The sequence below is a fragment of the Chiloscyllium plagiosum genome, chromosome 24 (assembly GCF_004010195.1).
Source record: "Chiloscyllium plagiosum isolate BGI_BamShark_2017 chromosome 24, ASM401019v2, whole genome shotgun sequence".
NCBI classification, from domain to species: Eukaryota; Metazoa; Chordata; class Chondrichthyes; order Orectolobiformes; family Hemiscylliidae; genus Chiloscyllium; species Chiloscyllium plagiosum.
Window position 1 is genome coordinate 50,752,728 of NC_057733.1, and position 27,919 is coordinate 50,780,646.

At 43.4% G+C, this 27,919-nt stretch overlaps 1 protein-coding gene across 7 annotated transcripts in view; it reads left to right on the forward strand.

Moving 5' to 3' along the window:
• Positions 1-27,919, forward strand: part of axin2 (axin 2 (conductin, axil)) — an 85,998-nt gene that overhangs the window by 34,383 nt on the left and 23,696 nt on the right. For 4 of the 7 annotated variants that reach the window (XM_043715078.1, XM_043715080.1, XM_043715079.1 and 1 more), the window contains 2 exons: positions 4,358-5,287; positions 18,804-18,944. In XM_043715078.1, the coding sequence (XP_043571013.1) occupies positions 4,482-5,287; positions 18,804-18,944 (947 nt within the window). In that variant the 5' untranslated portion in view covers positions 4,358-4,481. Of the gene's footprint in view, positions 1-1,795; positions 2,780-2,810; positions 3,269-4,357; positions 5,288-18,803; positions 18,945-27,919 lie in introns of those variants that run through there. The other 3 variants (XM_043715082.1, XM_043715083.1, XM_043715077.1) reach the window with 3 other exon arrangements.

Consider the following 27,919-nt stretch of genomic DNA (forward strand, 5'->3'; position numbering starts at 1 on the left):
GAGTGAAGGGAGCTTTGGAAACTTGTTCTAACAGGCATACTAAATCCACTGACTAAGCTCTCCTCACAGACTCTGAAAATATCCCACTGTGTTTTTCTTTTATGAACAGCACGAAAATGGCCATGCTATTTGACATGCTTGAAAATGGTCTTGTATAACAGCATTGTACTTTTCCTCTCAATATTTTAAAAACACATCAGATATATATTTAAAATTGGAGATTTAACTGCAAAAATAATCAGTGAAACACTCAAATAATGATTTTGTAGACGTGCTAATTATTGTGTGCATTTTATACGCTCATTTGAGATTTGTTTAAGGGATGGATTAGTGTTAGAGTCTGATTATCAATAATCTGTCTGAAATTAATTTTTCAAAATTTGAATCGTTTTCAAAAACTTTACTAGAACAATACAAATAATTATCTCGTGAATGTTAATATGTTCAAAGTAATAGTTGAATGTTAAACTATAAGCAGGAACATCCTTAAGTTAACAGGAATATGCTTTAATAAATTGTGGTAATGAAAGTGCACTTCTACATGGAAGCGGCAGAAAGGTAAATCCACTCTGGCCTGAACAGGAGAAGGCAGGGACCTCGATTACGTGCTTGTACCGCACATGGTGGTTGTCTCAGCGGTCGGAGCCAGACTCTTTCTGCTCCCCCCGGACCAAAGAATGAGTTCTCTTTTAATCTGGGGAAAGTCGGCAGAATGAAAGGCTGTGAATGAACAGGAGGTATTTGCATTGTGATTACAGGGCCTTTCCTGACGGTACTCCTATAAATCCGTGCTGGCCAATTCATGTTTGTTTGGCTCCCTTTACCGATACCGAGCAGCGCTGCTGTTTATCAAAAGAAGCCCTCACTAACCACTTCCGATTGAACATAGATAATCAATTTAAAGGAACAGCGCCTCGCTTTATTAAATTGTTTTCCAACAGTTTGTACCTTGAGAAACCGGGATGTCGCTTTAAACTGTAAAATGGTTAGATATTCTGTTTTCCAGAACAAGAAACAAGCTAAAAAAAATTAAAATTCCGAATTCATGAGAACATATATGAGCTCGTGAAAAAGTTGCCCAACTAATGTCTCTTTCTGTACCACCCCCCCCCCCCCCCCCCATCCATTTAAAATTCCAATTTATAATTAGTATTTGCATACTTTTAATCTGGGCCAGTATTTATAAATTCTACAAATTAACATTGATGGAGGCGATAGAAAAATATTAACATAAAGTATGCATGGGACAGACAACACACAATATTCTAGGCAAAAGTGAGGACTGCAGATGCTGGAAATCAGTGTCTAGATTAGAGCAGTGCTGGAAAAGCACAGCAGGTCAGGCAGCAACCGAGGGGCAGGAAAATCGACGTTTCGGGCAAAAGCCCTTCATCAAGATTCCTGATGTAGGACTTTTGACCGAAACGTCGATTTTCCTGCTCCTCGGATGCTTTTCCAGCACCATTCTAATCAACACACAATATTCACTGATTCTAGAATTACCCCGCCAATGGATCCCGAAATATTTCCAGAATCTGTGAAAAACGCCAACTCTCTCCAGTCTTACAGCCTAGTTTAACGTTATTTTAAATGAAGGTACTAACTAGTTTACAGTGAAGGTAAGACTAATACGATCTTCTTTAAACATCACACAACACCAGGTTATAGTTCAACAGATTTAATTGGAAGCACTAGCTTTCGGAGCGCTCTGCTTCAGGCGGCACTCTGAAAGCTAGTGCTTCCAAATAATCCTGTTGGACTATAACCTGGTGTTGTGTGATTTTTAACTTTGTCCACCCCAGTCCAACACCGGCATCTCCAAATCACGATCTTCCTTAACTTCCTGATTCCTGCTTATAGATACATATCTGTTAAAATTGCTGTTAGATAAATATCAGACATTTGAGAAGCTTGAAAGTGTTGGTAGCGGCCTTACAAACTCATAATGTGTTTGCCAATAGCCCCGCTTCATTTAAAGGATCAAAGAAAATATATTTTTTGAAAAATAGTTCTTAAACTGCCTTTGTAATACCATTTGTCCAGATGGTTTTCATGTGCGGATCACTGACAGTTTCTCGAAAACAAAAAGGAAATGGAATGATCAGCTCATTCTACAAACTTTGATATGCAAATACATGTTTTGACAATATTAAAACAATGAGAACTAACTTAAGTGCAATTTGAATCAAAGTTTCCCAGGCAAGTTAATTAATGTTTACTCTGAAAACGCCGAAATAGTTTTACTATTTTAAATTGTGCAATTATTATTTTTTTTGGATGTTAGACTTGGTCCAATAGAAAGGCTTGAGGATTAATTTACTTTTCCGTCTCTGTGAATACGGGGTGGGATTATTAATGCCATAAAGTAACCCGGAGCAGCATTGCATAAGTTTTCAATTGCCCTGCACGCTTTAAGTGTATGCAGAGCCCGTTCCCTGCAACAGGCCCCTTTACATATTAGAGCCTGGAGTCTCTGTGTCTGTCACTGTGGCCGAGTTTGAAAGTGCAACACAAAAGTACATGAGGATATTGCGTGCAAAAAAATTTTTTTTTAAACAAAAAGTAAAAGTTTGAAGGAATCCCATCCAAGAGGTTAAGTAAAGAACAACAAATGGATATGCCCCTGCCGTGGCACATTCACATTATATCTTTTAGCGAGTATTGTAACTTTATGTAGCAATTGTGAAGCGAAGGCATAATGCGATTGGGGCGGCACATCAGTCACTGTTGACGTCTCCACCCCCAGGGAGTTGGCTGAAGACGGATTCCCTTTGATAAGGTCCTGGAAAGTTTATAAATCCGTGACACAGATGATCGGGGGTTTGGGGCTGGCAATTCCCGAGGAGGTGACTAGGCCTGTTGAAGTGAGGAGCCAGGGGCCGCTGGGCTGTGCCGTTGGTGGACGTGCCTGTCCCCGTGGCTGTGTTTGCCCGGAGATTGTGTTGCTATCTCTCTTGCTGGACTTGCTCGCTCGGCTGAGCTCTTTGATGTCCACACTTAAACCGCGGCTTCAGTTTGTGTGTGTGTGTGTGTGTTGCAATAGCTGGAAGGACGTTTGCTGCGTGGAATGACTGAGTGAAACGAGGAACAAGAACAGGGGATAGAGGCAGAACAATCTGTCGAGGGAAGCGGAGAGGATAGCTTGTGTCTACGGGAGACCCAGATGAACATTGGGAACCCAGATACGGGACGGGGATTGATTGCAGACAGTGTCAGTGCCCAGTGCGAGCTCTCTGAGGCTGCCCACTGGCCGGAAGATGTTTGAATGGTAAGTTCTGAGCCTGGCTTGCTGCTGATGGCCCTTCTCCCGTTCCTTTGATGTTCTCTGACATTCCTTTGAACTGAGCGGCCTTGTTGGGAGAGAATCGAGAGACCGGGTCCGCCTTTAACCCTTCCCCTGCCCTTGGCTCGGAGTGAGACTCCTGAGGTTGGTTGGTGCTGGAGGATGGGTGGATGATCGGGGGAGTGGGGTTTGCTCAGGTGTGTGTCCGCCGGGGGGGGGGGGGGGTCACAATGTTCCCCCCACCCCCAGAGGGACAGCCTCCCCCCCGGGGCTGGGGATCGGTGCGGGCAACATGGGAAGGATGTGAAATCCCGGCTGGTGTAAGTGAGGGCTGAGATGTTTATCTCCGTTTTTGAAGTATGTGATCTGATAGTAACCCGGGAGGAGAGCTGGACTGAACTGTGAAGTTCGCCCCGGTCACTCTCCCTCGATCCCCATGAATGATCGACTACTTATGAGGAATCAAGTGGATCGGACCCTGAATGGGGACATCGCTGTTTGATCCAAGTTGGAGGGGGGGGGGGGACGGATTTTATAAACTTATTTGACTGTCAGAGCGAATTAAAGTTTAGTGTTAACCCTTCAGTGCCCCTTTTTTGAAAACTGCTGTAACGTGCGATAATTTTTGAACAACTTTTTGTTTGGTCAAATGTGGAAGGTGGTTTTAATTTGGGTTAAGGGGAAAGGGGGTATGCGAGGGTCCCGTTCAGCTTCATTAAGGGGGCTGAGAGTGAGCAATGGGCCCTCACCTGTAGAAGCCACCCTCCCTCCAGCTCCTTGAGGGTTTTTTTCTCTCTGGTCAGATTTCTATCTCTCTCCCAGCCCAAAGTTTGAGCAAGTTTACTGTACGCCAGAACTTTGCTTTTGTGTTTTCCATTTCCCCTCAGCATTTCAATAACCTTCAGAATACTTTTTTGATGCTTTTGTTTCGTCTTTGAGTTATCTCGGCAAGAAATGCACAAAAGATTCGATTGAAAAGTCTGCCTTGCTGTGTGTGTGGGTTTCTTTTTGCTTCTCATCCTGTTTGAAGTTGGGCGGCTCTGGGTTTCATTAGATCGATACTTTCTGTTACAGACAGAAGGCGGCCCTTGCTGACTGAAGAGGAGATTTGCAAAAGCCGATTGAACAAGACAGAGAGAGAGAGACAGACACACACACACAGAGGGAGGAGAGAGCCCGGGGCCCGAGTCCCTCCGGCATGAGTACCGCTGTCATGGTCCCCTGCCTTCCATACGCCGGCAGCTTCCGAGCAGATGCTCCTCGGCCGCCGGTGCCAGGAGAGGAAGGGGTGAGCTGCCAACCGCCCCGTTCCCAGAGCAGCAGGAAAGCCAGCCTGAAGCCCAAAGCGGTGAGCGCAGCCCCGAGGAGGGAGGAGGCAGAGGCAGAGGGCAGCGCCTGCCTGGAGTCCCCGGTCAGCAGGTGGACCCGCTCCTTGCTGTCGCTGTTGGCAGACCAGGATGGGGCGCAGCTCTTCCGCAGCTTCCTGGAGAGGGAGGCGGCGGTGGACACCTTGGATTTCTGGTTCGCCTGCAATGGCTTCAGGCAGATGGATCTCCGAGAGCCCAAAACTCTGAGGGTGGCGAAGGCGATCCACAAGCGGTACGTGGAGCACAGTGCGGTTTCCAGGCACCTGAAACCAGCCACTAGGTCCTACATCAAAGACACCATCAAGAAGCAGCAGATTGATTCAGCAATGTTCGACCAGGCCCAGACTGAGATCCAGACCTTGATGGAAGAAAATTCCTACCAGATGTTTCTGACATCAGATATCTACCTTCAGTATATCAGGACCGGAGGAGAGAATGCTTTGTTTGCCTCTAACACCGAACTGGGGAGTATACAAGTGGTTTGTGCTTACTTGCCAACCCTGAATGAAGAGGAGGAGTGGATCTGCCCGGACCTCCGAAACAACACCTTGCCCTCTGGCGTGGGACTGAGCGGTAAAACTTTCCGGGCCAGCTCTTCAGTCCGGTGCACCGATAGCAACACTGGCAAGTATTACGGGTAAGCACCCAGCTACATTTTCTTATTTTGTTTAATATTTCCCAGTTGCCCTGCAATGTCTTGCTCTCTGCTGCTGCCTCACTTGGTCCCTTTCTGAGGTTGTGATGTTTACAGGAATGAATGCTCACATTCCCAATGGATCTGCAGACCTGTTCTGGGAGAGAGGGTTAACACCAACCAGCCAGCATTGTGAGGGCAGTTAACATTTTTAATTTTCTTTGCAAAGGATTCATCTGCCTCCCATTAAGTCTCCTCTGCAGACATCAAGGATATTTCCCCTGCTTTAAAGCTGTGGTGAATAACAGATGACAGGTTGCATGTTTCCTGTCCTCAAAGAATTTACTTCTGAGGTTGAACTTTCCCAAAAAAAAGTTGTTAGAACTAAAGTTTGTTTTAAATTACTGGTGTTGAATGGTCACATTGTAAACTTGCAGCTTGTTGCAATGTTCCTAAATTATAGGAAGGATCTTCTCGGTGAAAATGTAGATCAGAAGCTCCTGTGTTTCCTTGGAGCAGGTTTAACAACAGCTAGCAATGCTTTATGTCTTATTTTAATGATGCCCTGGGCTCACTGTATAGACCTACTTACTCATGTTCCGATTCCAATTTTGCCTTTGTGAATGTGAACATGTGTAATAATAGAAAACAGAGAGGGAGGAAGCAATGCTTTGTGACTGGGTGTAACTGATCACAGGTTAGATACTTTTTGCTGAGGTGCACTGATACCACACACAATGCAGAGAGAAAGATTGAGATCCAAGAAAGCTAGCTTCTGTGGTATTACATTGAGATATGAGATAAGATGGACTGGGAAGCATCAAGCTGGTCCCTTGAAGTCGTGCAGCAAGTGGTGTCTGACAGCTGAAAACACTTTGAATGTTGGCCATCTTGTGGAATGTCTTTGCGGAACATAGAGTGGAGGCCACCACCATTTAAACCCTGTTCATAGACAAGCTGATGCAAAACAGGGAAACAGTCAATCCATCTGGGTACAATTACCACAATGTTATAAAAAAAGCTTAATCGCAGGAAAACAATTTTAATCAGTTTTCTTAAGATGGACTGTATATAAGAGAACCTACTGATTTTATGCTGAAATGTGAAAAAAAATCTTTTTTTAGAAATTGAGTGCATATTCAAGTAAGTTCATCTTTGGGGTTGCAACCAGCTGGTTAGCATTCTGGGTAGAACTGGAATGGCAGTGGGGAGTGTGAAGGGTTTTACTGCAATGCAAATATGAAAGAGGAAAATACAAGTTTCAAAGGACTGCTCACTGCAGCTTCCATTTCCAGATGTGTCTGACTCCTGGAATAGGATGTTTTTCCTCTCCAAAGGGGGGTGGTCCTTTGCCTAATCAGTCTTGGCTATTCTATTTTAACTACAAAACATGTGGCTATTACTCATTACAAAGTGATAAAGACCAAAAGACTATGGCCTTCTTCATTCAGAAGACTACAGGGAAGGACAAAAGAATGTCACCGACACTCCTTGACTTGAAGTGATTGATCTAAGACAGTAAAATCTTTCATAAAAGTCTTCCTCTTTTATGTTGTAATTTAGTGCCCATCAGAAACATGTGGAACTAATTTAGCCCTGAGATTTGAATTCTTTCTTGTGCCTCTTGTACTTTCTTCCCCACTCCCATCTTTTTCTCTTCTTTTTTCTTTATCTTCTAATTGAAATCACTGCTTTTAAAGAATGCAGTCCCAGCTGTGCTAAATACCTGCTCTTTGAAAGAAGGCCTGAAGCAAAGGTCACTCTATACTGGGGCCTAAGACTTTAGTCATGATGTTAACTCCCAACAGTACACTGCAGTAGGGCCTCTCAGAGAGAAGGGGCCCTTCTTATCCCTCTCTCTTTGCTCATATCTAAACAGTATTCATGTTCTCTTCTCTCACCTCCCAACAGCCCCCACTCCCCATCACTGGTAAAATAGTGCAATACATCACAGTAGGAGAGAGAAGCCTGTTGTTTGAGAGAGAATTGAGTCGAGCTATTTCAGAGGTTGAAAGTGAGTAAGTCAGTCCAAGTGTAACAAAGGGTTCAGAACCACTGAAATGAGTGGATGTGCTGCTAACTATTAGGGCAGCTGTGTTACTCACTTAAATCAAGCCTGCACGATTTAATCATGAGCACTATGGGGGATGGGTAGATGAAAGGCTTTTTTTTAAGAAGAGAAAAAAAGTTAGAACATGCTGTCACATTCCTAAGCTCCAAGTCCTGTGTAAGTGATTCCAATTATTAAAATCAGCAGACCCCAGAAAAAAAAAATGATGGGTGATCCTTTGAAACTGCAGAATGTCAACCATATCATATTCAGAGTTCACAGGTGAGAGAGGGGAACAAGAAGATTGTCTGTCTCTGCTTGGGTCAGACTGCTTTCTGTTGATGTTGATGTTTTGCATTTATGTAGAGTATTGCAACCTGCCTGTGGACATCAAACAACCTGTGGGAATATATTTTATCATAGGAAGAGTTTTTGTCTTGGAGTGAGGGTCTCACTGCACCGGTACCCTCCATAGCACAGAGGGGGAAACTGGGAGGGGCCTGTTAAATATTAACCTTCAGCAAGATAATGACATTGAGCAACAATACAGCCTGGACTTGTACAGCACCTTTTGTGGTAAAGCTGCTCTCTGATACCCAGTTTAGATTCTCCCAGGGCCATTCAGCTCTTGACCTCATTACAGCCTTAGTTCAAACATGGACAAAAGAGCTGAATTGAGTTGAGTTACTGCCTTTAAGATCAAGGCTGCATTTGACTGAATATGGCATCAAGGAGCCCTAGCAAAACTGAAATCAATGGGAATCAGAAAACTCTCTACTAGTTGAGGTCATACCCAGCAAGCAAGGAAGATGGTTGTTTGTAGTGGGTCATTCATCTCAGCTGCAAGATACCTGTGCAAGAGTCCTGCAGTATAGTGTCATGCCCAACATGTTCAGCTGTTTCATCAATGATATTCCCTCCAGCATCAGGTCAGAAGTAGGATATTCACCGACTGCATAATATTCAGCATCATTCACAATTCCTCAGGTATTGAAGCAGTCCATGTCCAAAAACAGCAAGCCCCAGACAATATCCAGAATTTGGCTGACAAGTGGCAAACAATATTCATGCCACACTTTGATACCACTGCTGCTATAGAGTAGCATGTCCTTTGGTTTACCATTAGTGGACCAGAAGAAGTCTGTAAGGCAGGGGTCATGGGTTCACGTTCTGCTCTAGAGACATGAGCATAAAAAAATCTGGGCTGACCCTCTAATGCAGAACTGAGGGAATGCTGCACGACCTGAAGTGATATCTTCTAGATGAGACTCTAAACCAAAACCCTGTCCTCTCCCTCACATGAATATAAAGTATCCTAGACATGGTTTTGAAGATGAATAGGGGACATAAACCCAATACCTTGTTTGATATTTACATAGTTTTTTGAAAATTATCCATTTACCAAATACTGGCTAGGGCAGGATTTATTTCCCATCTCTAATTGCCCAGGGGGCAGTTAAGAATCAACCCCAATTCTGTGGGTGTGGAGTCACCTGTAGGCCAGACCAGATAAGGATGCCTGCTTAAGTGAACCAGATGGGTTTTTTTCCCTGGCAATGAGCAATGGATACATGGTCATCATTAGACTCTTAATAAAAAATTTGGAATTGAATTCAAACTCCCAATTCTGCCCTGGCAGGATTTGAACCTGGGTTTCTGGAACCTTACCTGGGTCTCTGGATTAGTGATAATACCACTAGACCATTGCCTCCCCCTATCAACATAGTTATTATCACAAAAATAGGTTATTTTCTCATAACCATACTGTCGGGGATAATTGTTTGTGACAGCCTGCTGTGCAAGTTTGTATTTCATTATATAGAGTCATAGCGCTGTACAGCATGGAAATAGACCCTTTGGTCTAACTCGTCCATGCTGACAAAATCCTAAATTAATCTAATCCCATTTGCCAACACTTGGCCCATATCCCTCTAAACCCTTCCTATTCATATACCCATCCAGGTGCCTTTTAAATGCTGTAATTGTACCAGCCTCCACCACTTCTTCTGGCAGGTCATTCCATACACACACCATCCTCTATATGAAAAAGTTGCCCCCTACATCCCTTTTAAATCTTTCCCCTCGCACCTTAAATCTATGTCCTCTAGTTTTGGACTCCCTTGCCCCAGGAAAAATACCTTGTCTATTTACCCTTTCCATGCTCCCCATGATTTTATAAACCTCTATAAGGTCTCAATGAATGCCCTTCAAATGCACTTCATTTTGGAGAATCCTAAAGTAAGGAGACATAGGATCATCTTTCTTTTAGCGATAGACATTATTGTAATAAGTATAACTTACATAGTTGCATATTCTTACAACTTAAATGAGTATTGTACAGTTGCAGTTAGCGTACATTATACAATAGGTCAGTGCTTATGATATAACACAATGACTTAATTTGGATTTTCCTGCTGGATAACAGATTTATCCAGTAAGTGTCTTGGATATAAATTAGGTTAAACGTCCAAATCTCTCTAGAGATATTACAGTTAGCTTCAGCATATCTTGGTTAGATTGAGACACATCAATTTATGTTCTTTCCTAATCACTATCCCACAACCTTACCTTATCTTTGGGTAGGGCACACTTCCTGGTGAAATACACATACTGGAATTTCTTGTGACAAAATGGTAATGAGCGACAATATGTTCAAGTCCCACTTGCCCAAGGCGTGCATCACAATATCTATCTGAATGGGGTGATGTTTTCAAAATTGACACGTTGCCATTCATTGTTGAGGTCACACATGAATAATGGCCACTTCATTAAGTATGCCCCTAAGAGGTAATCATGTCTTTAGGAACTGGGCTTGGGCAGAATAGCTGGAGAATGTTGAGGGAAATGGTCACATTATAGATATCTGTCAGTCAAGAATCCTGATTTCACAATCTTTAAACAAACTATGCAGATTGTTTGGAGGGGTGGGGGGGTTAGCTTGTAGTCGAGGGGGTGCATGGGTGCCATTTATCTGACATTTGGTTCACCAGCAGAGTTATGATGATAGTAAGGGGAGGACATGAACAGCTAGCTTCTCTGGATTGTGATCAGCAACAACCAGATTGACCAGAGACTTTACTTTTGGCCATCCTTCACCAACTTCTTCCCCTCATGAAATGAGGTGCTAGAAAAGTAGCTGAATGCTAAGGCTGTTCTTCAGAATGCAAACTGTGAGGAATAACATTGGAGATCAAAACAATCTTATGGATATGTATTCTTCAACAGTTTATCAGGTTTTATCACCTTTTCATTGACCATACAGTTATACACAGCATGAAGAGACTATTCATCCCCATCATGCCTGTGCTGACTCTCTGAAAATGCTATCCAAACAATCTCACTGCCCCTGTTTTTCCCCATAGCCCTTCACATTTTTCTCTTACAAGTATTTATCCAGTTCCCTTTTGAAAGTTACTACTGAATCTGCTTCCACACTGCCTTTGAAGCAATGCACTCCAGATTGCAACTAATTACCAAGGGGAGGAAACTCTCACTGATTCATCATATTCATATTTGATTGTTTCAGATATTGTTGTTCAATTAAATTTTAATTCATAGCATAATGTCTATAAAACGTGATAGAAAAATTGGGTACTCATTAACTTAGAGTTGGATGTTTACAATTATCTGTTGCCAGTTCGTAAATCTTTGGCCTCAGGACATGTTCATTGGCAAGAAGTGGGATTTTTTAAAAGACTTCAGCACAATCATACAATTACAGAAAACATATCAATAATGTAGATTACCCTTCAGTGAGCAATGTCACTGGAGGCTTGCTCGTAGAATTACCAAACATCAGCGTGACTAAGTAATTATTCCTCTTCTTTAAATAAGTATCCTTGGAGTTTATTGTTGCAATACCTTAATCAACAAGGTGTTGTCGTTTTACTGTTTCAAGTTAGTGGATGCATCACTGGGCCAGTAATTATGAATCTATTCGAGTTAAAAGAGTAGGATGTGACTTGGTTGAAACAAAAGTTCCCAAGGGGTCTTCACAGGGTGCAGGATGTTTCTACGTTTAGGAGAACCTAAAACTAGGAGTGAACCATTTGAAAAATGAGGAGTTGCCAATTTAAAACAAGAGGAGAATCACGAGCCTTGGGAATTCTCTTTGCCACAAGGTGGTGGAGCAGAGCTCTTGAGTATATTTAAGGCAGCAGTGGAAGGCAGGTGGGTGGAAGGCTGCCAAGGGTAGGTGAGAATGTGGAGTTGAGATTCCAATCAGATCAGCCCTCAAAATATTCAATGCTGGAGCAGGCTCGAAGCCAAATGATCCATGTCTCGTTCTCCTCCTAACCTGTTTATAAACTAGGTGCTTGGTTAATGCTACAGGGATGTGGGTTTGAATCCCATTGTGGCGAATTACACAAATAACTAAATCAGTGTTGAAAGATAGTCTCGGCAATGGTGTGCATTGACCTATAATTTATCATTAAACCCACATGTTCACTAATGCAAAAGTTTTTGTTACTCATTAAGGGGATGTGGGCACCACTGGCTCAGCCAGCACTTATTGTCCAGAGGGCAGTTAAGAATCAACCACATTGCTGTGGGTCTGGAGTCACATGTAGGCCAGACCAGGTAAGGTGGCAGATTTATATCCTTAGAGGGCATTAGTGAACCACATGGGTTTTTCCTCTGATAGTCAACATGTTTTTATGGCCATCATGAGATTCTTAATTTTAGATTTTTATTGAATTCAAATTCAGTCGGATTTCTACCACAATCCCAGAACATTACCTGTGTCTCTGGATTATTAGTCTAGTGACAATGCCACAAGGTCATCTGTGCCCTTGCACAGTTCTGCAGTGCCTTCAATGTAAGCTGCTCATGAGCTGTGTACGGCTATAGTGATTGTAACAAGGTCAGCCAGGTAGATGTCATAGAATGAGTTCCCGGATTGGACCAGATTAACAGCCCCTATCAGGGAGCCTTAGCTGACAGATAAGAACAGGTTCTGTTCATTCTTGAGGAAGCCAGATCAGTATCAAGTACTATGCACACGTAGATAAAGGCAGACTTGGTGATTGGATACCGGCCCCTCTTGAATTATTTCAGTGGCTCCAAGAGAGAAAAATATGCAAATGAAGAAATTTGTTCACATCAGTAGTCTTTGAATTGGGGTGCGCATTTCTGGCACCATGCTGTTATTTGGAAGCTTGACTCATTCAGTCTTGCCATTGAAGACTGGGCCCAGTATGTGGAAAGTTTTTTTTTTCCTGGGCGGATGAAAAGCAACAAGTCAGTCTCTTATTATGGACCCACAGCTTTTTCTGTTACTAGGAGCCTAACTTTCTCTAAGGCATCAGATACTAAATCCTTTCAAGAGTTGTTGGATTTGGTTGACTAATATTATGATCCCAAGTCTTCTCTAATTCGGAGACAGTATTGGTTTTACTCAGCAGTTGAGAACCAGGGGAAGCCATATTGGGATTTTTGGCGAGATTAAAACAACTGGAAGAGGCGTGTGACTTTGGTTTAACCCTAAATGAGATGCTGAGACCATTTGGTATGTGGGATTAATGATGTAATCATGCAAAAGCGCCTATTAGCTGAAGCCCAACTGGACTTCAAATAGGCACTACAACTGACTTTATTATTAGAAAATGGAGCAAGTGGAGCATGTGAGTTACAGGATATTCCAGTGAAAGTGGACATTCTTACCAGGCCAACTGAGCTTGGGGAACATTACTGGAGTGAAGGCAAACACGCAGCCTCCTGCAGGTCATATCCTGAACAGAGGGAATCCAGGTCAGCCCCCACAGCAAAACCCAAAACAAAGCCAAATGGTTAATGTTTGTCCAAATTGTTAACATTTTCTTGACGATCTGGGCTGGCAAGCCATTGCTGCCGGTATGCGGACTTGAGATAGCAAAGGAGTCCCACTAGACCGAAATGGAGTAAGGGAGCTCAAAACTGGTATCCAGGAGACTGCACACCTTGGAAAGTCCATCTACACCTGGTTTGGAACAGTTAAATTGCTTCACAACATCTTATTCAGAACCAATTGAAATAAACATCCGGTTAAATGGAGGTTGTGGCTGTATAAGTGATTGCAGAACTAGTCTTTAGCAAAATTTGTCCTGGACTCCAATCCTTATGTTTGTGCAAGACCTTGGCCAGACTGAGAACCTATACTGAGGAACCTTTTAAGGGTACAACTTAGGAAAAGCAGCTGGGTCAGTTCCCACTGATTGGAGTAAAAGGTTTGAATGGGTGAAATTGGTTGAGAAAGATTTACCTTGATTGGCTCAACATTTTTCAATTAAAATATGGTTGCCTGAGTGAAGTCCTGAAGGTTTTTCAGGAAGGTCTAATGGACTCTAAAAGGAGCCAAGGCCATCTTGCATGGTGACCAGGAAGCAATTCCATGGTTCTGCATGGCCCAGTCAGTGCCATTTGCCTTGTGTGCAATATAGAGGCAGAAATCAAGAGGCTGGAAAGCAAAGGAATCATCAAACCAGTCCAGTTTGCAGAATGGGCAGCACCAGTCATACTGATTGTGAAGCTCAATAGGTCGGTTTGCCTTTGTGGGGATCTTAAACAAACTAGTAAACAGCTTCTTGCAGCTGGATAAATACCCAATCCCTTGCATGGAAGACTTGTACTCAGAGATGGCAGAGGGACTGTCCTTCACATGACTTGAGCCATTTATATTTGTATTTGCAGTAAGATGAGGATTCCCACAAATATTAATACCCATAAGGGTTTATACCAAAACACAAGACTGTCATTTGGGATGTTGTCAGCCTGTGCCATTTTCTAAAGCACAATAGAGAACATTTTACAAGGTCTACCCCAGGTCGCCATTTATCTGGATGATGTACTAATAACAGGGACCAATGAAGAGCACTTAGAATTTGGACATAGTCCTTAGATATTTCTCCAATTTGGGTATACGCCTGAAGGGAAAACTCTGTTCCAAGTGACCTACGTGGCCTGCAGAGCCAGCTAGACTGGGTTACACCGGTTTGAAGATAAAATGAGGTTGATCAAAGGTGCCCGACCTCCCACATCTGTACTGGAGCTTAGGTCTTTCCTTGGGTAGGTGAATTATTACAGAAAATCCATTCATATATAACCTGGCCTTCATCCTGGCAACCTTAGAACTGCTATTAAAAAAGGGTCAGCCTTGGAAATGCTCTTGTAGCCAAGGCATAGCCTTTAGGGAAGTGAAGAAACAGCTATCATTGTCTGAGGTGTTGGCACAATATGATCCAAAGTGAGGTCTGGTGCCTTCCCGTACAATGTTGGGTTAGTGTTGCCTCACCGATGGCCCAAAGGAGAGGAATGATGATAACATATGCTTCATGGACTTTGATGCAGAGTGCAAATACACCCAGCTAGAGAAGGAAGGTTTGATGGTCATCTTTGGTGTGAGAAAGTGCCACGAATACCTTTACGGACATTAGTTTGTAATAGTGATAGACCACAAACCTCTGCTCAGGCTACTTAAAGAAGACAAGGCTGTGTTGCCCACCGCCTCTGATTGGATTCAGCAGTGGGCCCATATTCTCAATGCTTACAATTGCAAGTCAGTACACTGTCTGGGAGGCCAAGTGGCAAATGTGGATGTCTTGGGCTGCCTCCCACTGGCAGATTCACCACTGGCGGTGCCTCTCCTGGAAGAGTCCATGCTGGTTTTAAACTTCCTTCACCCTTCCAGTCACCGCTGACAATAGCCAACTGTGGATGCAAAAAGATCCTGTCCTGGCAAAACTCAAACAGCTGGTGGTAGTGGAAGAAGCAAAAGGACCATGACAACCAGGACTGAGACCTTTCTGGACCCGGCAAGTCGACATTGCCATAATGGACAGTATATTATTATGGGGAGCAAGAGTGATTTGTTCCAAGCAAAGGTCACCACCAGACATCAGTTGAACTCCACCAGGGTCATCCAGCTGTGATCAAAATGAAGATGTTGGCAAGAAGTTATGTCTAGTGGCCAGGATTGGATGCAAACTTAGCCAGGTGGTGCTCAGAGTGCCAACAAGGACAAAGCATATCGCCATTTGTTCCCCCATATTCATGGGAATGGCTGGGTAAACCCTGGACTCAGTTACACGTTGACTATGCAGGTCCTTTTTCATGGGCTCAGTGTTCTTAGTCATCGTGGACACTTACTCAAAATGGATAGACATGCACAGAGTACAATCGTCAAACATGGGGACAACAACAGAAAAGAAATACACTAGTCTCCGGAGATACTGGTCACAGACAACAGGCCATCATTTGCCAGTAGGGAGTTTGAGTATTTTCTAAAGTTGAAAGGCATTCAGCTGTAAGGACAGCTCCATACCATCCATTATTCAATGGTCTGGTGGAAACAGCAGTCCAAACATTGAAGGCAGGCTTGAAGTAAAAGCCTGCAGCTTCACTCATAACCAAACTGTCCCAATTCCTGTTTGGTTATTGGACCATCCCTCATGCAAATACAGGTTCAGCTCCAATAGGGATGCTAATTGGAGAAGACTGCACCAGATTAAACCTGGTCTTCCCACACTTTTGGGGACAGGGTGTAATAGCCTCAGGAACTCCAAAGCCGGACACAAGACCCCTCTAAGTAAGAGGTTACTTCAGGTGACTAAGTTTGGTGCAAAAGCCACAGGAAAAAGGTATGATCAAAGTACATGACAGGACCTGACCTTGCAAAGTTCGGGTAGGCGAGGCGCTCCTGAACAAGCACTTGGATTATGTGAAAGCTGTAAACTCTCAAACAGGGCAGGAGCAAAACATACCCAATCCCTCGGAACAACTTGAAAGGCTGTTGGAGCAAATGGGTTCTCCCCCTCTGTCTAGCATGGAAGAAACTGAGATGGACACAGCAGATGTTGCAGCCTTGACACCTTTACCACCTGAAGAAGAGGATGGATTTCTTCTACAATGTCCCAGACATAAGAGACGGGCTATGGGTTCGTACATACTGCCCATATCTGAGGCTAAGTTGGTGGAACTGGATCTAATGCAAATACTGCCTCGGAGAGGCTAGAAGAACAACCTACATCCCCGTACATCACAGATGTGGAATGTAGCGATTGTAGCGAGGACAGCCGAGTGGTACTCATAGCATCTGAGTTCCCTGATTGGACCAGATTAAACAGCCCTAATCAGAAAGCCCTGGCTGACAGATATAAAAAGGAGGGCTGGGCATCGATTTAGGTCATTTGGCTGGATTGCTGATTTATAGAACAGTGCAATACCGACAGCCTGTGTTCAATTCCCACCACTGGTTTGATGGTTACCGTGAAAGACTCTCCTTCTCAACCTCTCCTGCATGCAGTGCGGAGGGGGGGTGGGTAGGTCAGAGGATCTCCTCGTGGGTCCGCTCCTGGGCCTGGCCAAACTGGCCATAAACAGGTCCAGGCAGTGGGCTGTGGAGGGTGCCATTATGGCTGATTGCCTGCCCCTCTTCTGCGGTTATGTCAGAGTGCGGGTGTCTCTGGAAAAGGAACACGCGGTGTCCACCAACACCCTGGAGCTGTTCCAGGAAAGGTGGGTGCCGCAGGGTGTGGAGGGTATTATTTCCCTTTCCAACTCTATTTTGATTTAACCCTTGCCCTCCCCTTCACTGTTTGATCATGCAGCATTGCCCTCTGAGAAGGGCACTGCTTGTCAGTGGCCACTCTGGTGTTTCCTTTCTTCCTGGTGGTGGAATATAAATAAAGATTTACCCACTTGTTGTTCTTCACTGATTCCTACACCTGCGCACACACGACATGGATGCAGGGAAAATATAAGCACTATCGCTGTTAGGCAGTAGTGTGGGGGAAAGAAAAATAAGCAGGAGGGTCAAAGGTTCTGTTCACCAGAGAGCTGGCTCTGTGGAAATGGGACCAATATCAAGTACTATGCATGTGTAAATAAAGATAAATAAATATCCTTGGTGACAGGATACCAGCCTCTGTGGAATTTTTTCAACCCACAAATGTAGTGTCATGTGTTCACACTGTTGCTTACTGCAGGTACGGAAATGTGTTTTTTAAAATTATTTGTTCTCTAGATGTGGGTATTACCAATCAATGATCAATTTCTAGTTGACTTTGAAAGCATTTGGTGTTCAACTGCGGAAATTTGAAAATATTGCTATGGCAGGAGTGCTGCAGTGTCAGAGGTGCAGTATTTTGTTGAGATGTTAAATTGAGACTTCCCTCTTAAGTGGGTGTAAGTGATCCTATGGTACTGTCTGAAGATGATCAGAGGAATTCTCCCTGATCTCCTAGACAATATCAATCCCTTAACCAACATTAAAAACAAATGATCATATTCCTTTTTTATTTGATGTTTATTTTTACAATAATAACTACACTTCAGAAATGGTTCATTAGCTATGAAGTGCATTTAGTTTTATTCAGTCACATGCCTTAAGTGTGAAGTTGTAGTTTGATCAGGTATCCTCCTTTCCAAGATAGTATTGGTTAGCTATTTAGTTTGTTACTTACGACCTTGGCCATTGTTAGGCCATTACAAATGGGACCAGCATACACATGACCAGATTTATTGAACTCTGACTTTTTCTGTGTCACCTTGGGGTGATTTGAATTTCCTGAGGCTTGCTAGTCTAGTATCATATTTTTGATGTTCTACCTTGTCTGTACATTTTAGAAAAGGATCACTGTGTGCCCCTGGTTCACATCTTGTTCCCTGTTAATGAATTACTATGGTGTTTCTGTGCTTTGTAACCTTCCTTTATCACCCTGCTCCCCAAAACCCATTAATAATGGTGTACCACTAGAGAGGAGTCGGGGAGCGCAGAAAGGGAAAAGCAACAGGTGGAGCTCAGTGATCTCCATCTCCTATGATGCCGAGTGCTTGGTGATCTCCATCTCCTATGATGCCGAATGCTGACGTGAGAAATTTAGTTGTCCAATCAGTTGCAGATTTATAATCAGAATTTGAATTGTTACCAATTTCAGGCTTTTATACCCATACTTTCCTGAGAGAACTGACTCTGGATGTAAGTTTGCTCACTGAGTGGAAGGTTAGTTTACAGACGTTTTATCACCATACTAGATAACATCATCAGTGAGCCTCTGGTGAAGCACTGGTGGCCCACTTTCTATTTACTTTCTATTTACAACAAGAATTGAGTCTTGGTGCTTCCATGGTGTCCTTTCATATCTTGGGCTTTCTCCTTGTCTGAACCTAAGAGCCTATCCCAGTTGAGCCTTATCTCCACACATGCACTTTCAGCCTGAGCCACTGACTTCCGATCAGAAGCAAAGATTCTGTCGAATTGTTTTCCCTCCCCTCTCTACCTGAACATTGTAGGGACATTAACAATGCCTGTACAACCACTGCATATGGTTATACAACTAGGACCAAATCTGGGACCTTCTGGTTTTGTATGCCTCCTTGCTAAGTCAGCCAAAGTGCCTTTTCAAGTAATTGAATGGATTGGCATTTTACTGAAGGGTATCTTTGAAGACCAGTTGTGCAAATGTTAATTGAAACACATTCTGTCCTTTTTAGATCCTATGGAAGAAATGGCCCTGCCAACCCGTATCATAATCAAACTGGCTGCATCTTCGCTCCAGCTAGTAGTGCGAATGACAGTGAAATCTCCAGTGACGTCATGACTGATGACTCGATGTCAATGACAGACAGTAGTGTGTAAGTATGATTTCTGCTTGTACACTTTGTCCTTGTTTAGTCATTTGCTTTCAGGGGTGGACAGCTTTGATTCTGACTGCACTGAGGCCGAATTTCTTCTCCCCCATTCTACCTCACTGTATCCAAGTTCAGCATAGACAGTACAGCACTGAACGTTAATGAATCTGAACTCTTCCACTTTCCTCAGTCAGATCATCACCATACCCCAGGCATCCTGATGATACAGGAAATCCAGCTCCTTCTCCAGGAATGTGTATGCGCCCAGAATCTGATGGGGAAACTTGACCACAACCAAGGAATGAACTTTAGAACTATTAGGGCCCCATGATACAATAAAGGTGTAAGGAAGTGGTTGAATCTGAGCTTGTTCTGAAGCTGCAGTACAGGTCCAGGTCACGTTTGTAATGTCCCTTGGTGGGGGATGGTGCTATTGGCCATGACTCACCTCTGCCCACTGGTACAGTTTTCGTTACTTGATTTTTCTCATGTCTACATGCTAATTTTTATTGTAATCCTGAACTGAACTGCTGCTGAATCCTCAACCATGCATCTGTTACATTCAGAGCCAATAATTCCAATGATCTCCTGGTTGACCTCCCTGTCTTCTGCCCTTCGGAAACTTACTTTTGTCCATTTCCTTGTTCATGCTAAAACATCTTTACCCATCACACCTGTACTCACTCCTATACTGGCTCCCGATCCATCAATGTCTCAGTTCTAATTTATTCTACTCTGGTGTTCAATTCCCATCAGGCATTATTCCTACGTATCTCCGTAATGTCCTATATCCTTCCTCCAATTGTACTGAGTATGACCCCTTGTAAAACCTGATTATGTTTTTATTTCACACCCATTTTTCAAGACCATGTCTTCAGCCATCAACACATTGGAATTCCCTCCCTGAACATCTCTTTCTCTCTCTCCTTTCTAAAACCTCTTTGGTTGCCTTTTTTAATGTCTTCTCCATTGTCTCATTGTCAAATTTTGTCTGATAATGCTCCTGTGAAGTGCTGTGGTTTGATTCACAATGTTTAAAGTAATATATAAAAGTTATAACAGTTCCTGCTGTTTTAAAGACCACAAAGGGTCTATTAATATCAAACAAACATGCCATTTTGACCATGGTCAGGTTAGATCCCCTGTTGCCACTAGAAAAGTAACATTCTTAATTTTTCAACTGGAAGTAACTGTGTCTGGGCTGGTTTATTTACAACTATTTGGAACCTCCCTTTTTATAGTTGCCTCCAGGATCCTACGATAGGAAATGAGTAAATGTAGCCTTGATACCAAAAAAGAGTATGGCTTCTGTCCTTGACAAGGGGCACATTTGTGTATCGTTTGCTGACCGGTATGTGGTTCTTCTGGACCTGAAGCTTTAGTTCAGTGTAAAGGATTTATGTTTGCTATATGTGGACAACACTGGCAAAGGCCTTGTTTATTATCCTGAGGAGAAGCTGGAGATGGTGCACCATCTTCAAGTCTTCTCAATTGACTAAGCATCAACGAATTCAAACTTCACCTCCCCACTCTTCCTGCCCATTGAGGTATTGACTAATTTTCTACACTCGGATATACCTCCTTCAAACAATAGTTTGAAACACCATGAGCTCAACAGAACATCAGGGTGTCAGGTCATTCCAGAACTCGGAATGATGCTGACTGTGATCCTGGTGAAAACAAGTGGTCGAACATCATGTGCAGTTCCTCCACTGTTGTTGGAGTGGTGGATCATCCAGGACTGATGTGAAATTAGCTGCAGCACCAAACTGACTCATGTACTCGTTGTGGAGAGAGAGATTGTGTTTGATATTGTCAGTACTTCCACAGAGTGTGATCTGTCTTTCCTAGATTTCTCCGGATGGCACAGCTCTTACAGGGATACAGTTTCACCCTCATTATATTCAAGTGTTAACAAGTTAAAGAAGCTGAGTGGACACCATATCAGCTGTCAGCTCATATCCGCAGGCTCACAGATTGTTCCCAGATCACAGGGCCTTTATGTAGCCTCCCCTCTGTGACTGTGCTCGAGTGGTGACAGGACATCTAACCCAGGCTTGGTCTTTCTTTAGAATCTTAGAAAGTAGAGACACCTTGGCAATTAGCCTGTGCCAGTTTGTTGAAAAGGTAATTGGTGCCCCCATCTTTCCCACAGTCAAATGAACCACAGAATGTTACTGTATGGTGCCCCCGATAAATAAAAGCTAGTGGCAGAAGGGAGCAAGGAGTGAGATCTCTTCTTTTTAGCTCTGGTACTTTTTTTGAGTCCTCACTGGAGATCAGTTGAGTGCAAGGCCGGGTCATACTTACACTGACCATGCAGTTAGATTTACTTCAGGTGCACTTCAGCCCTGATTCTGTTTGTTTTCATTTGTTTTCTGGTTGACTACTTGAATCAGAGAGCTTCATTCCTCCCCTAAGCTGCCCCTTGTTGCTCTCATGTGTTGAGGCCAAAGGCAATGAGTGCACCGTCGAGAGCAGGAGTTGGGAGTCAAGATGATAAAGGTCACTAGGTTTCCCACAAAATTGCAATTCACTGTCTGAGATTTAAGCAGAACAATTTAAGACTGAGATGAGGAAGAATTTCTTCTCAGGGTTGTAAAACGTTTGAACTTCTTGCCACAGAGAGCTATGGGGCCAAATCCTTGTGTATGTATTTAAGGCTGAGACAGAGAGATTTTTGATCAGTCAGGAATCAGGGGTTATGGGGAAAAGGCAGGAAAGTGGATGTAAGGAACGTCAGATCAGGAGTGATCTTATTGAATGTTAGAGCAGGCTTGAGGGGCCGAATAACGTGCTCCTGCTCCGATTTTTATGGTCTTAACTGAAACAATGAAACGTGTGGCTGTGGGACTAAGGTCTTCCACCTGAGATTGTGACACACGGGAGGCCATTCGGTTTCTTTGGACTGGTCCAGCTGGAGAGTGCACAAGTGGGGGGCATGACACAAGTTCAGATTTATTAATTGAATTTAAATTCATGACATTATCACTTGTTCTTTCCCTCCCTCTTCCCCCTCTATCACTCTGTTCATTAATCAGTGGGTGAACTGAGGGTTGGATGGTTATGTTGGAGTGAGAAGCTCCACAAGTCAAGGGAGATGGATTAAATCTTGCAACAAGCTCAGCCCGTGGACATGAATTGACAGCTGATGCCCACTAAGGTTCACTAACTTGTCAGTCCTTGGTGTCTGAGTTGACACTTACGCTGTGGGCCTGGGAGGCCTCTGAATCTGAATCCACATGCTGTCAGCAGAACAGAACGGCTGTTAGAATAAAAATCAAACAAATTGTGACTGAAATTATGCAGTGAAAAGGCAAGATGCTTGCTGGGACTGAAAATTTACCTCACCACAAAATGCAGAGGTGACTCTGGTTTGATGTGGGTGATATGTTTTGCTTTTATCTTATTAGTTATGAATGACACGGTGTACAGCTGCATCCATGGTGAAGCAACTTGCTGCTGCAATTCTCGGCAGTGAATGCAAGTGGGATCTGCCTGAGCAGGAATAGACAGCTTTAGTGTGGCACTCACTACTGTAGGGAAGAATGTATATGTGTGTGTCAGTGCACGTGTGTATGTACAACTGAGGGCGTATCCTTTAAATAAAGTGAATTTTCATCAGTTTCAGGAAACAAGACAAGCAAATCTCTTACTTATAAGAATGCATGCACACATAAAGGGCTGAGGAGAAGTCTACATTGTGCATACACATGTGCATCCATTAATACACAAATACAAGCACACAGATTTTTGTATGTCTGTAGTTCTTTGGTTGCCAATGCACGAGGACACACAAGCTCCACACCTGTATACGTGTCTCTACTAGACATGGTAGCACTTATGAAAAGGCATTGCGAAATGGATAGTTTTTAAACTGGCTCCAGTGTCAACAGGAGATTTCTGAGTGTTAGTCATTTCTGGTCTGAGGACCAGGCAAGCTGAAGTGGGGAAATGGTTAGGATTAAAGTATTTTCACCAGAGCCAATGGTGGCTCTGAAAGCTGAGAAATAAAAGTGTATTGTGGATGAAAGGCTTAGTTGAATCACTTTCAATCTATTGTTAGTCGAAGGGAGTTTAAGAGGGGGGTGGGGTGGAAGTTGGGGGGGGGGGGGTGGTGAGTGCAAATAAGAGAGCTGCAGTGCAGGCTGCTTTGAGAATCACTTGCTAGAGTGAAAGGGAGATGGCTGTAAAGCCTGAAAAGAGCCTGGCTGATTCCTGTTTTCACAATAGAGCAGAGCAGGGTGAAGCTTGGTTGATTAAATGAGGATTTATTTCTGGATGGGATGGAATGAGGGGCAGGGATGTTCTTTCAGTGACACATGACTACTCTTCCTCAAGGTTTCACTTTTCAATGAGAAAGAGTTGATTGCAAAATTGGATTTCACCTTGGTTTTGTTTTTTTTAAACCACCTTGTTCCAACAGCATTTATGTTAATTTAGAAAAGCGTTCAGCACCTTGACCTGGTTTATAGTCATTTGCACAAAGTTCTAGGGTGCTGCAAGGCAGTGTCAAGAGTGTGGTGCTGGGAAAGCATAGCCAGTCAGGCAGCATCCGAGGAGCAGGGGAATTGATGTTTTGGGCATCAGGAATGAGCTGCAGCACAGTGTCAAAGCAAGCAGGGCCGAGTGTTCTAAATAGCTTTTTTAAAATTCTGGGCGTTGTGGGTTCAGAAAGCCACACATCTACCAGCCTGCCTACTGTGTCTTCCCCACATACATCATAACCTGTAATAAGGCCATGGGTCTGTCCAGGAAACAGCTTTGATTCGAGCTCTTGACCCACCCTTCTCTGCTGTAAGACCTAGACATTATAATGGAGGCTAGAACTCCTGTGCAGCACTGTGTAGTGCACAATTGTCAGAGGCATGAACTCAGGATGAATCATTAAATCGTACTGGGGATTCAAGCACAGAAAGATCCCAAAATGCGGCTTAAAGGAATTAATAGTTTATTAATGGTGTTGTTTATTCTGGAGTCTTGCTGTGTGGGCATTGACTGCTGGTTTGTTTATGTAATGACAGTGATGAAAGTTCAAAGTAATTCACTGTATGTGAAGTAGTTTGAGATGTTTCTGGGAGATGTGAAAAGGTGACAGTGAAATGCATGATTTTCTTTGTTCTTCCTTAACAACAGCTTGAGTTTATATAGCACCTTTGACATAATAAAATATCCCAAGGCGTTTCACAGGAATGTTCTAAAACAAAATGCCTACAAACCACATGAGAGAAGTTTGGGTCAAGACAGCCAAAAGCTTATCAAAAAAAGGAGAACAAGGAGAAAAGTGAGACTGAGATCATAGAGTCCGACAGCACGGAGACAGGCCCTTTGGCCCAAATTGGTCCATGCTGACCAAAATGTCCATCCACGCTAACCCCATTTCCCTGCACTTGGCCCATGTCCTTCTAAACCTTTCCTATCCATGTATTTGTCAAGTACCTTATAAATTTTGTTAATGTACCCACCTCAACCACTACTGCTGCAGCTCAGTCCATATGCGTACCCACCCTTTGTGTTTTTTTTAAAAAGTTGCCTATCATGTTCCCATTTATTATTTCCCCTCTAACCTTAAACTGATGCCTTCTACTCCTTGATTCTCCAACCATGGGAAAAAAGAGTGCATTCACCCTATCTATTCCCCTCATGATCTTATACATGCTCCCCCCCGCCCCAGTCCCCTACAGAAAAAAGTCTCCTAGCTTGTCCAACCTCTCTCTATAACTCAGCCCCTTGAATCCTGGCAACATCCTTGTAAATTTCTTCTGCATTCTTTCCAGTTTAATAACATCATTCCTATAGCGAGGTGACCAATACTCCAAGTGCAGCCTCACCAACGTCCTGTACACTACAACATAACTTACCAACCTTTATACTCAGTGCCCTGATTGATGAAGGCCAGTGTGCCAAAAGCCTTCTTCACTGCCCTGTCTATCTGTGACTCCACTTTCAGAGAACCCATGCACCTAACCTCCAAGGTCCCCCTGTTACACTACATTCCTTAAGGCCCTATCATTCACCATGAAATTCCTAACTTGATTTGACTTTCCAAAATGCAACACCTCACACTTATCTATATTAAACTCCATTTGCCGTTTCTCAGTTCCCTTCCCCAGATGATCAAGATCCTTCTTCAATTTCTGATAACCTTCCTCACTGTCCATGATATCACCTACTTTAGTGTCACCTGCATACCTTGTACATTCTCATCCAAATCATTGATATGGATAACAAACAGCAATGGGTCCAGGACTGACCCCTGAGGCACTCCACTAGTCACAGGCCTCCAGTCTGACAGCATCCTTCCACTATTATCCTCTGCTTCCTACCATCAAGCCAGTTGTTTATCCAATTTGCCAACTCTCCTTGGATTCCTTGGAACCTTCCAGAGCAGTCTACCATGTGGAACCTTATCAAAGGCCTTACTGACTATTACCTTTATCAACCTTCCTGGTGACTTCATCAAGAACTTTTACAAATTTGAGGTGTGATCTCTCCCACACAAAGCCATGCTGACTACTCCTAATCAAACTGTGTCTTTCCAAACTTAATTCCATCTTATCCCTCAGAATCTTCTCAAGTAACTTACCTACCACAGATGTTAGGCTTATTGGTCTTTAGTTCCTAAGATCTCTTTGCAGCCTTTTTTGAATAAGGGCACAACATTCGCTACCCTCCAGTCTTCTGGGACCTAACCTAACCCGTTGATAACGACGATGCAAATATATCAGTCAGGGCCCCCACAATTTCTTCTCTAGCCTCTTGCAGGGTTCTTGGATATATCTGGTCAGGACCAGAAGATTTATCCACCTTCATACATTCCAGTATGTCCAACACCTCCTTTACGATGATATGTGTAGGGAGAGAATTCCAGAGTTAGAGGCCTAGGAAATGGAATGCACAACCATTAGTGGTGGAGTTGTGGTGATCTGCAAAGCTTGTCACTGAAATATCAAATCTGAAGTTAACCCCACACCCCACTCCATTTCCCCTGCAGAAGATTTGCCAACTTCACACTATTGCACTAATGACACCTGCTGTGTTACAGTCTGTTTGGAGTGGGCGAGAACTGGAAACAAAAAAAAATGCAGCTTCATCTTTTTGTCAAAAAGCCTTTTGTTTAACAGCACAGGATGAACAGCAAGAAATGAGCGACTTACACAAACAGGCCATTACTGTCTGATTTTGTTTCTACACTGGGGGTGTGGCGATTAAGGGAAGGCAAAACAAGCCCTAATTAACAATTGGAGGCATTGTAAACAGGGGAGTAAATGAGATGTAAAGGCAATCTGTCAGATCAGAGTTTACTTTCCTGTTTAAAATAAGGTGCAGTGTAGATTTCTCCTCTCAGTAATCAGAGAAAGATGAGGGCTGATTTTTTTTCTCCTCTCTGGCTTATATCTTATTTATGGATTTCGTTTTGACGCAGGGGGCAGGCTCGGCTGTGCAAACTTCAAACATTACCTTATCTTACAAACCAAGCTTTTGATGTTGGCAAGATCAGAGACTTGCTTCAGAACTGCTGCCAACTAAAGACTGCAGGCGCATATGCGCATGAGTTTGAGCCTTTTAGAACTGGAGGAGCTGCATCATGCTCAGGTCATGCACATTTGGGCCTTTAAACAGTTAATTAGGCCTTTTTTCTATTGGTTTATTGGTTATTGCAATATTTAATCAATAAGCTGCAAGAGACTGCTCAGTATTCCTTGGAAATTCTTATTTCAAATACAGCTGCAGGATAGTTTGAAAGCCTCCCAGAGGATTGTTTAAAGGCTGGATAAAATAGTAGGCCCAAAAAGCCTGAGATGATTGCTGCAACCCAATTGACCAATCAGTGGTCTATGCTTATTCGTTACAAGGCAGGAAAATCTAGTGTGTCTTTCTTAAGATTATCATTTCAGTAAATTTCCTGCACGTTGCCACTGGTGATATCTCCTTGTGTGCCCATGCTCCAGTTTGAGCAGTAAGGCAATGGTGCACTGTGCTGCTGACCCTGCAACTCTTAGTTTCAACATTTTTGTTTGAACTTGTGGATAAATCCAATCTGCCAGAAGTGTTCTGATGGCAAACAGTTGTGTAGCATTTGTGTGTGTGTGACGTGTTCAGCCATAAATCGAGAGCATTTCACAAACAGGCTTTGCTGAATCAAAGTTGAACTCAAACGATATTAAGATGGTGGTTGCCGTCTGGCAGGTAGTTGGCACAGGGTCCTTGGCATAGGCAGCTGTTTTCACTTGTTGGACTTGAATGCTATTTCAAGTGGGTAACATTAATTTTAATTTGCAGAGTTCTGCGCTTTATGGAGGTGGTCAGGGTGAACTTAAGTTCAGTTGTGCTTCCCACTGGGAATATTCTGCTGATGTTAGACATAACCATGTGAGCAAGACAGGAGTGCCTGTTGTTTGAATGGGATTGTCTCATTGTAGACACTGTGGAGGGATGGGAATGTATCATGGAGTCATACAGCAAGGAAACAGACACTTCGACCCAATTTGTCCATGCCAACTAGGTTTTATAAACTGAACTAGTCCCATTTGCTTGCATTTGGCCCATAGCCCTCTAGCCCTTTCCTATCCATGTACCTGTTCAAATGTCTTCTAAATGTTGTAATTGTACTGATCTCTACCACTTGGTTTGGTAGCTTGTTCCACTGTGTGCACCACTCTCTGCCTGAAAATGTTGTCCCAAAAGTGCCTTTTATATTTTACCCCTCTCACCTTAAACCTATGCCCTGGAGTTTTGGACTCCCCTACCCTGGGAAAAAATCCTTGGCTTTTCGCTCTATCCATGCCCCTCATTACCTTATAAACCTCGAGAAGGTCACCCCTCAACCTCCTACACGCCAGAGGAAACCAGACCCAGTGCATCCAGCCACTTGTTGTAACTCTATTAGCTCAGTAGGCTGGATAGCTGGTTTGCTATGCAAAGTGATACCAACAGTGTGGGTTCAAATCCTGCACTGACTGAGGTTACCATGAAGG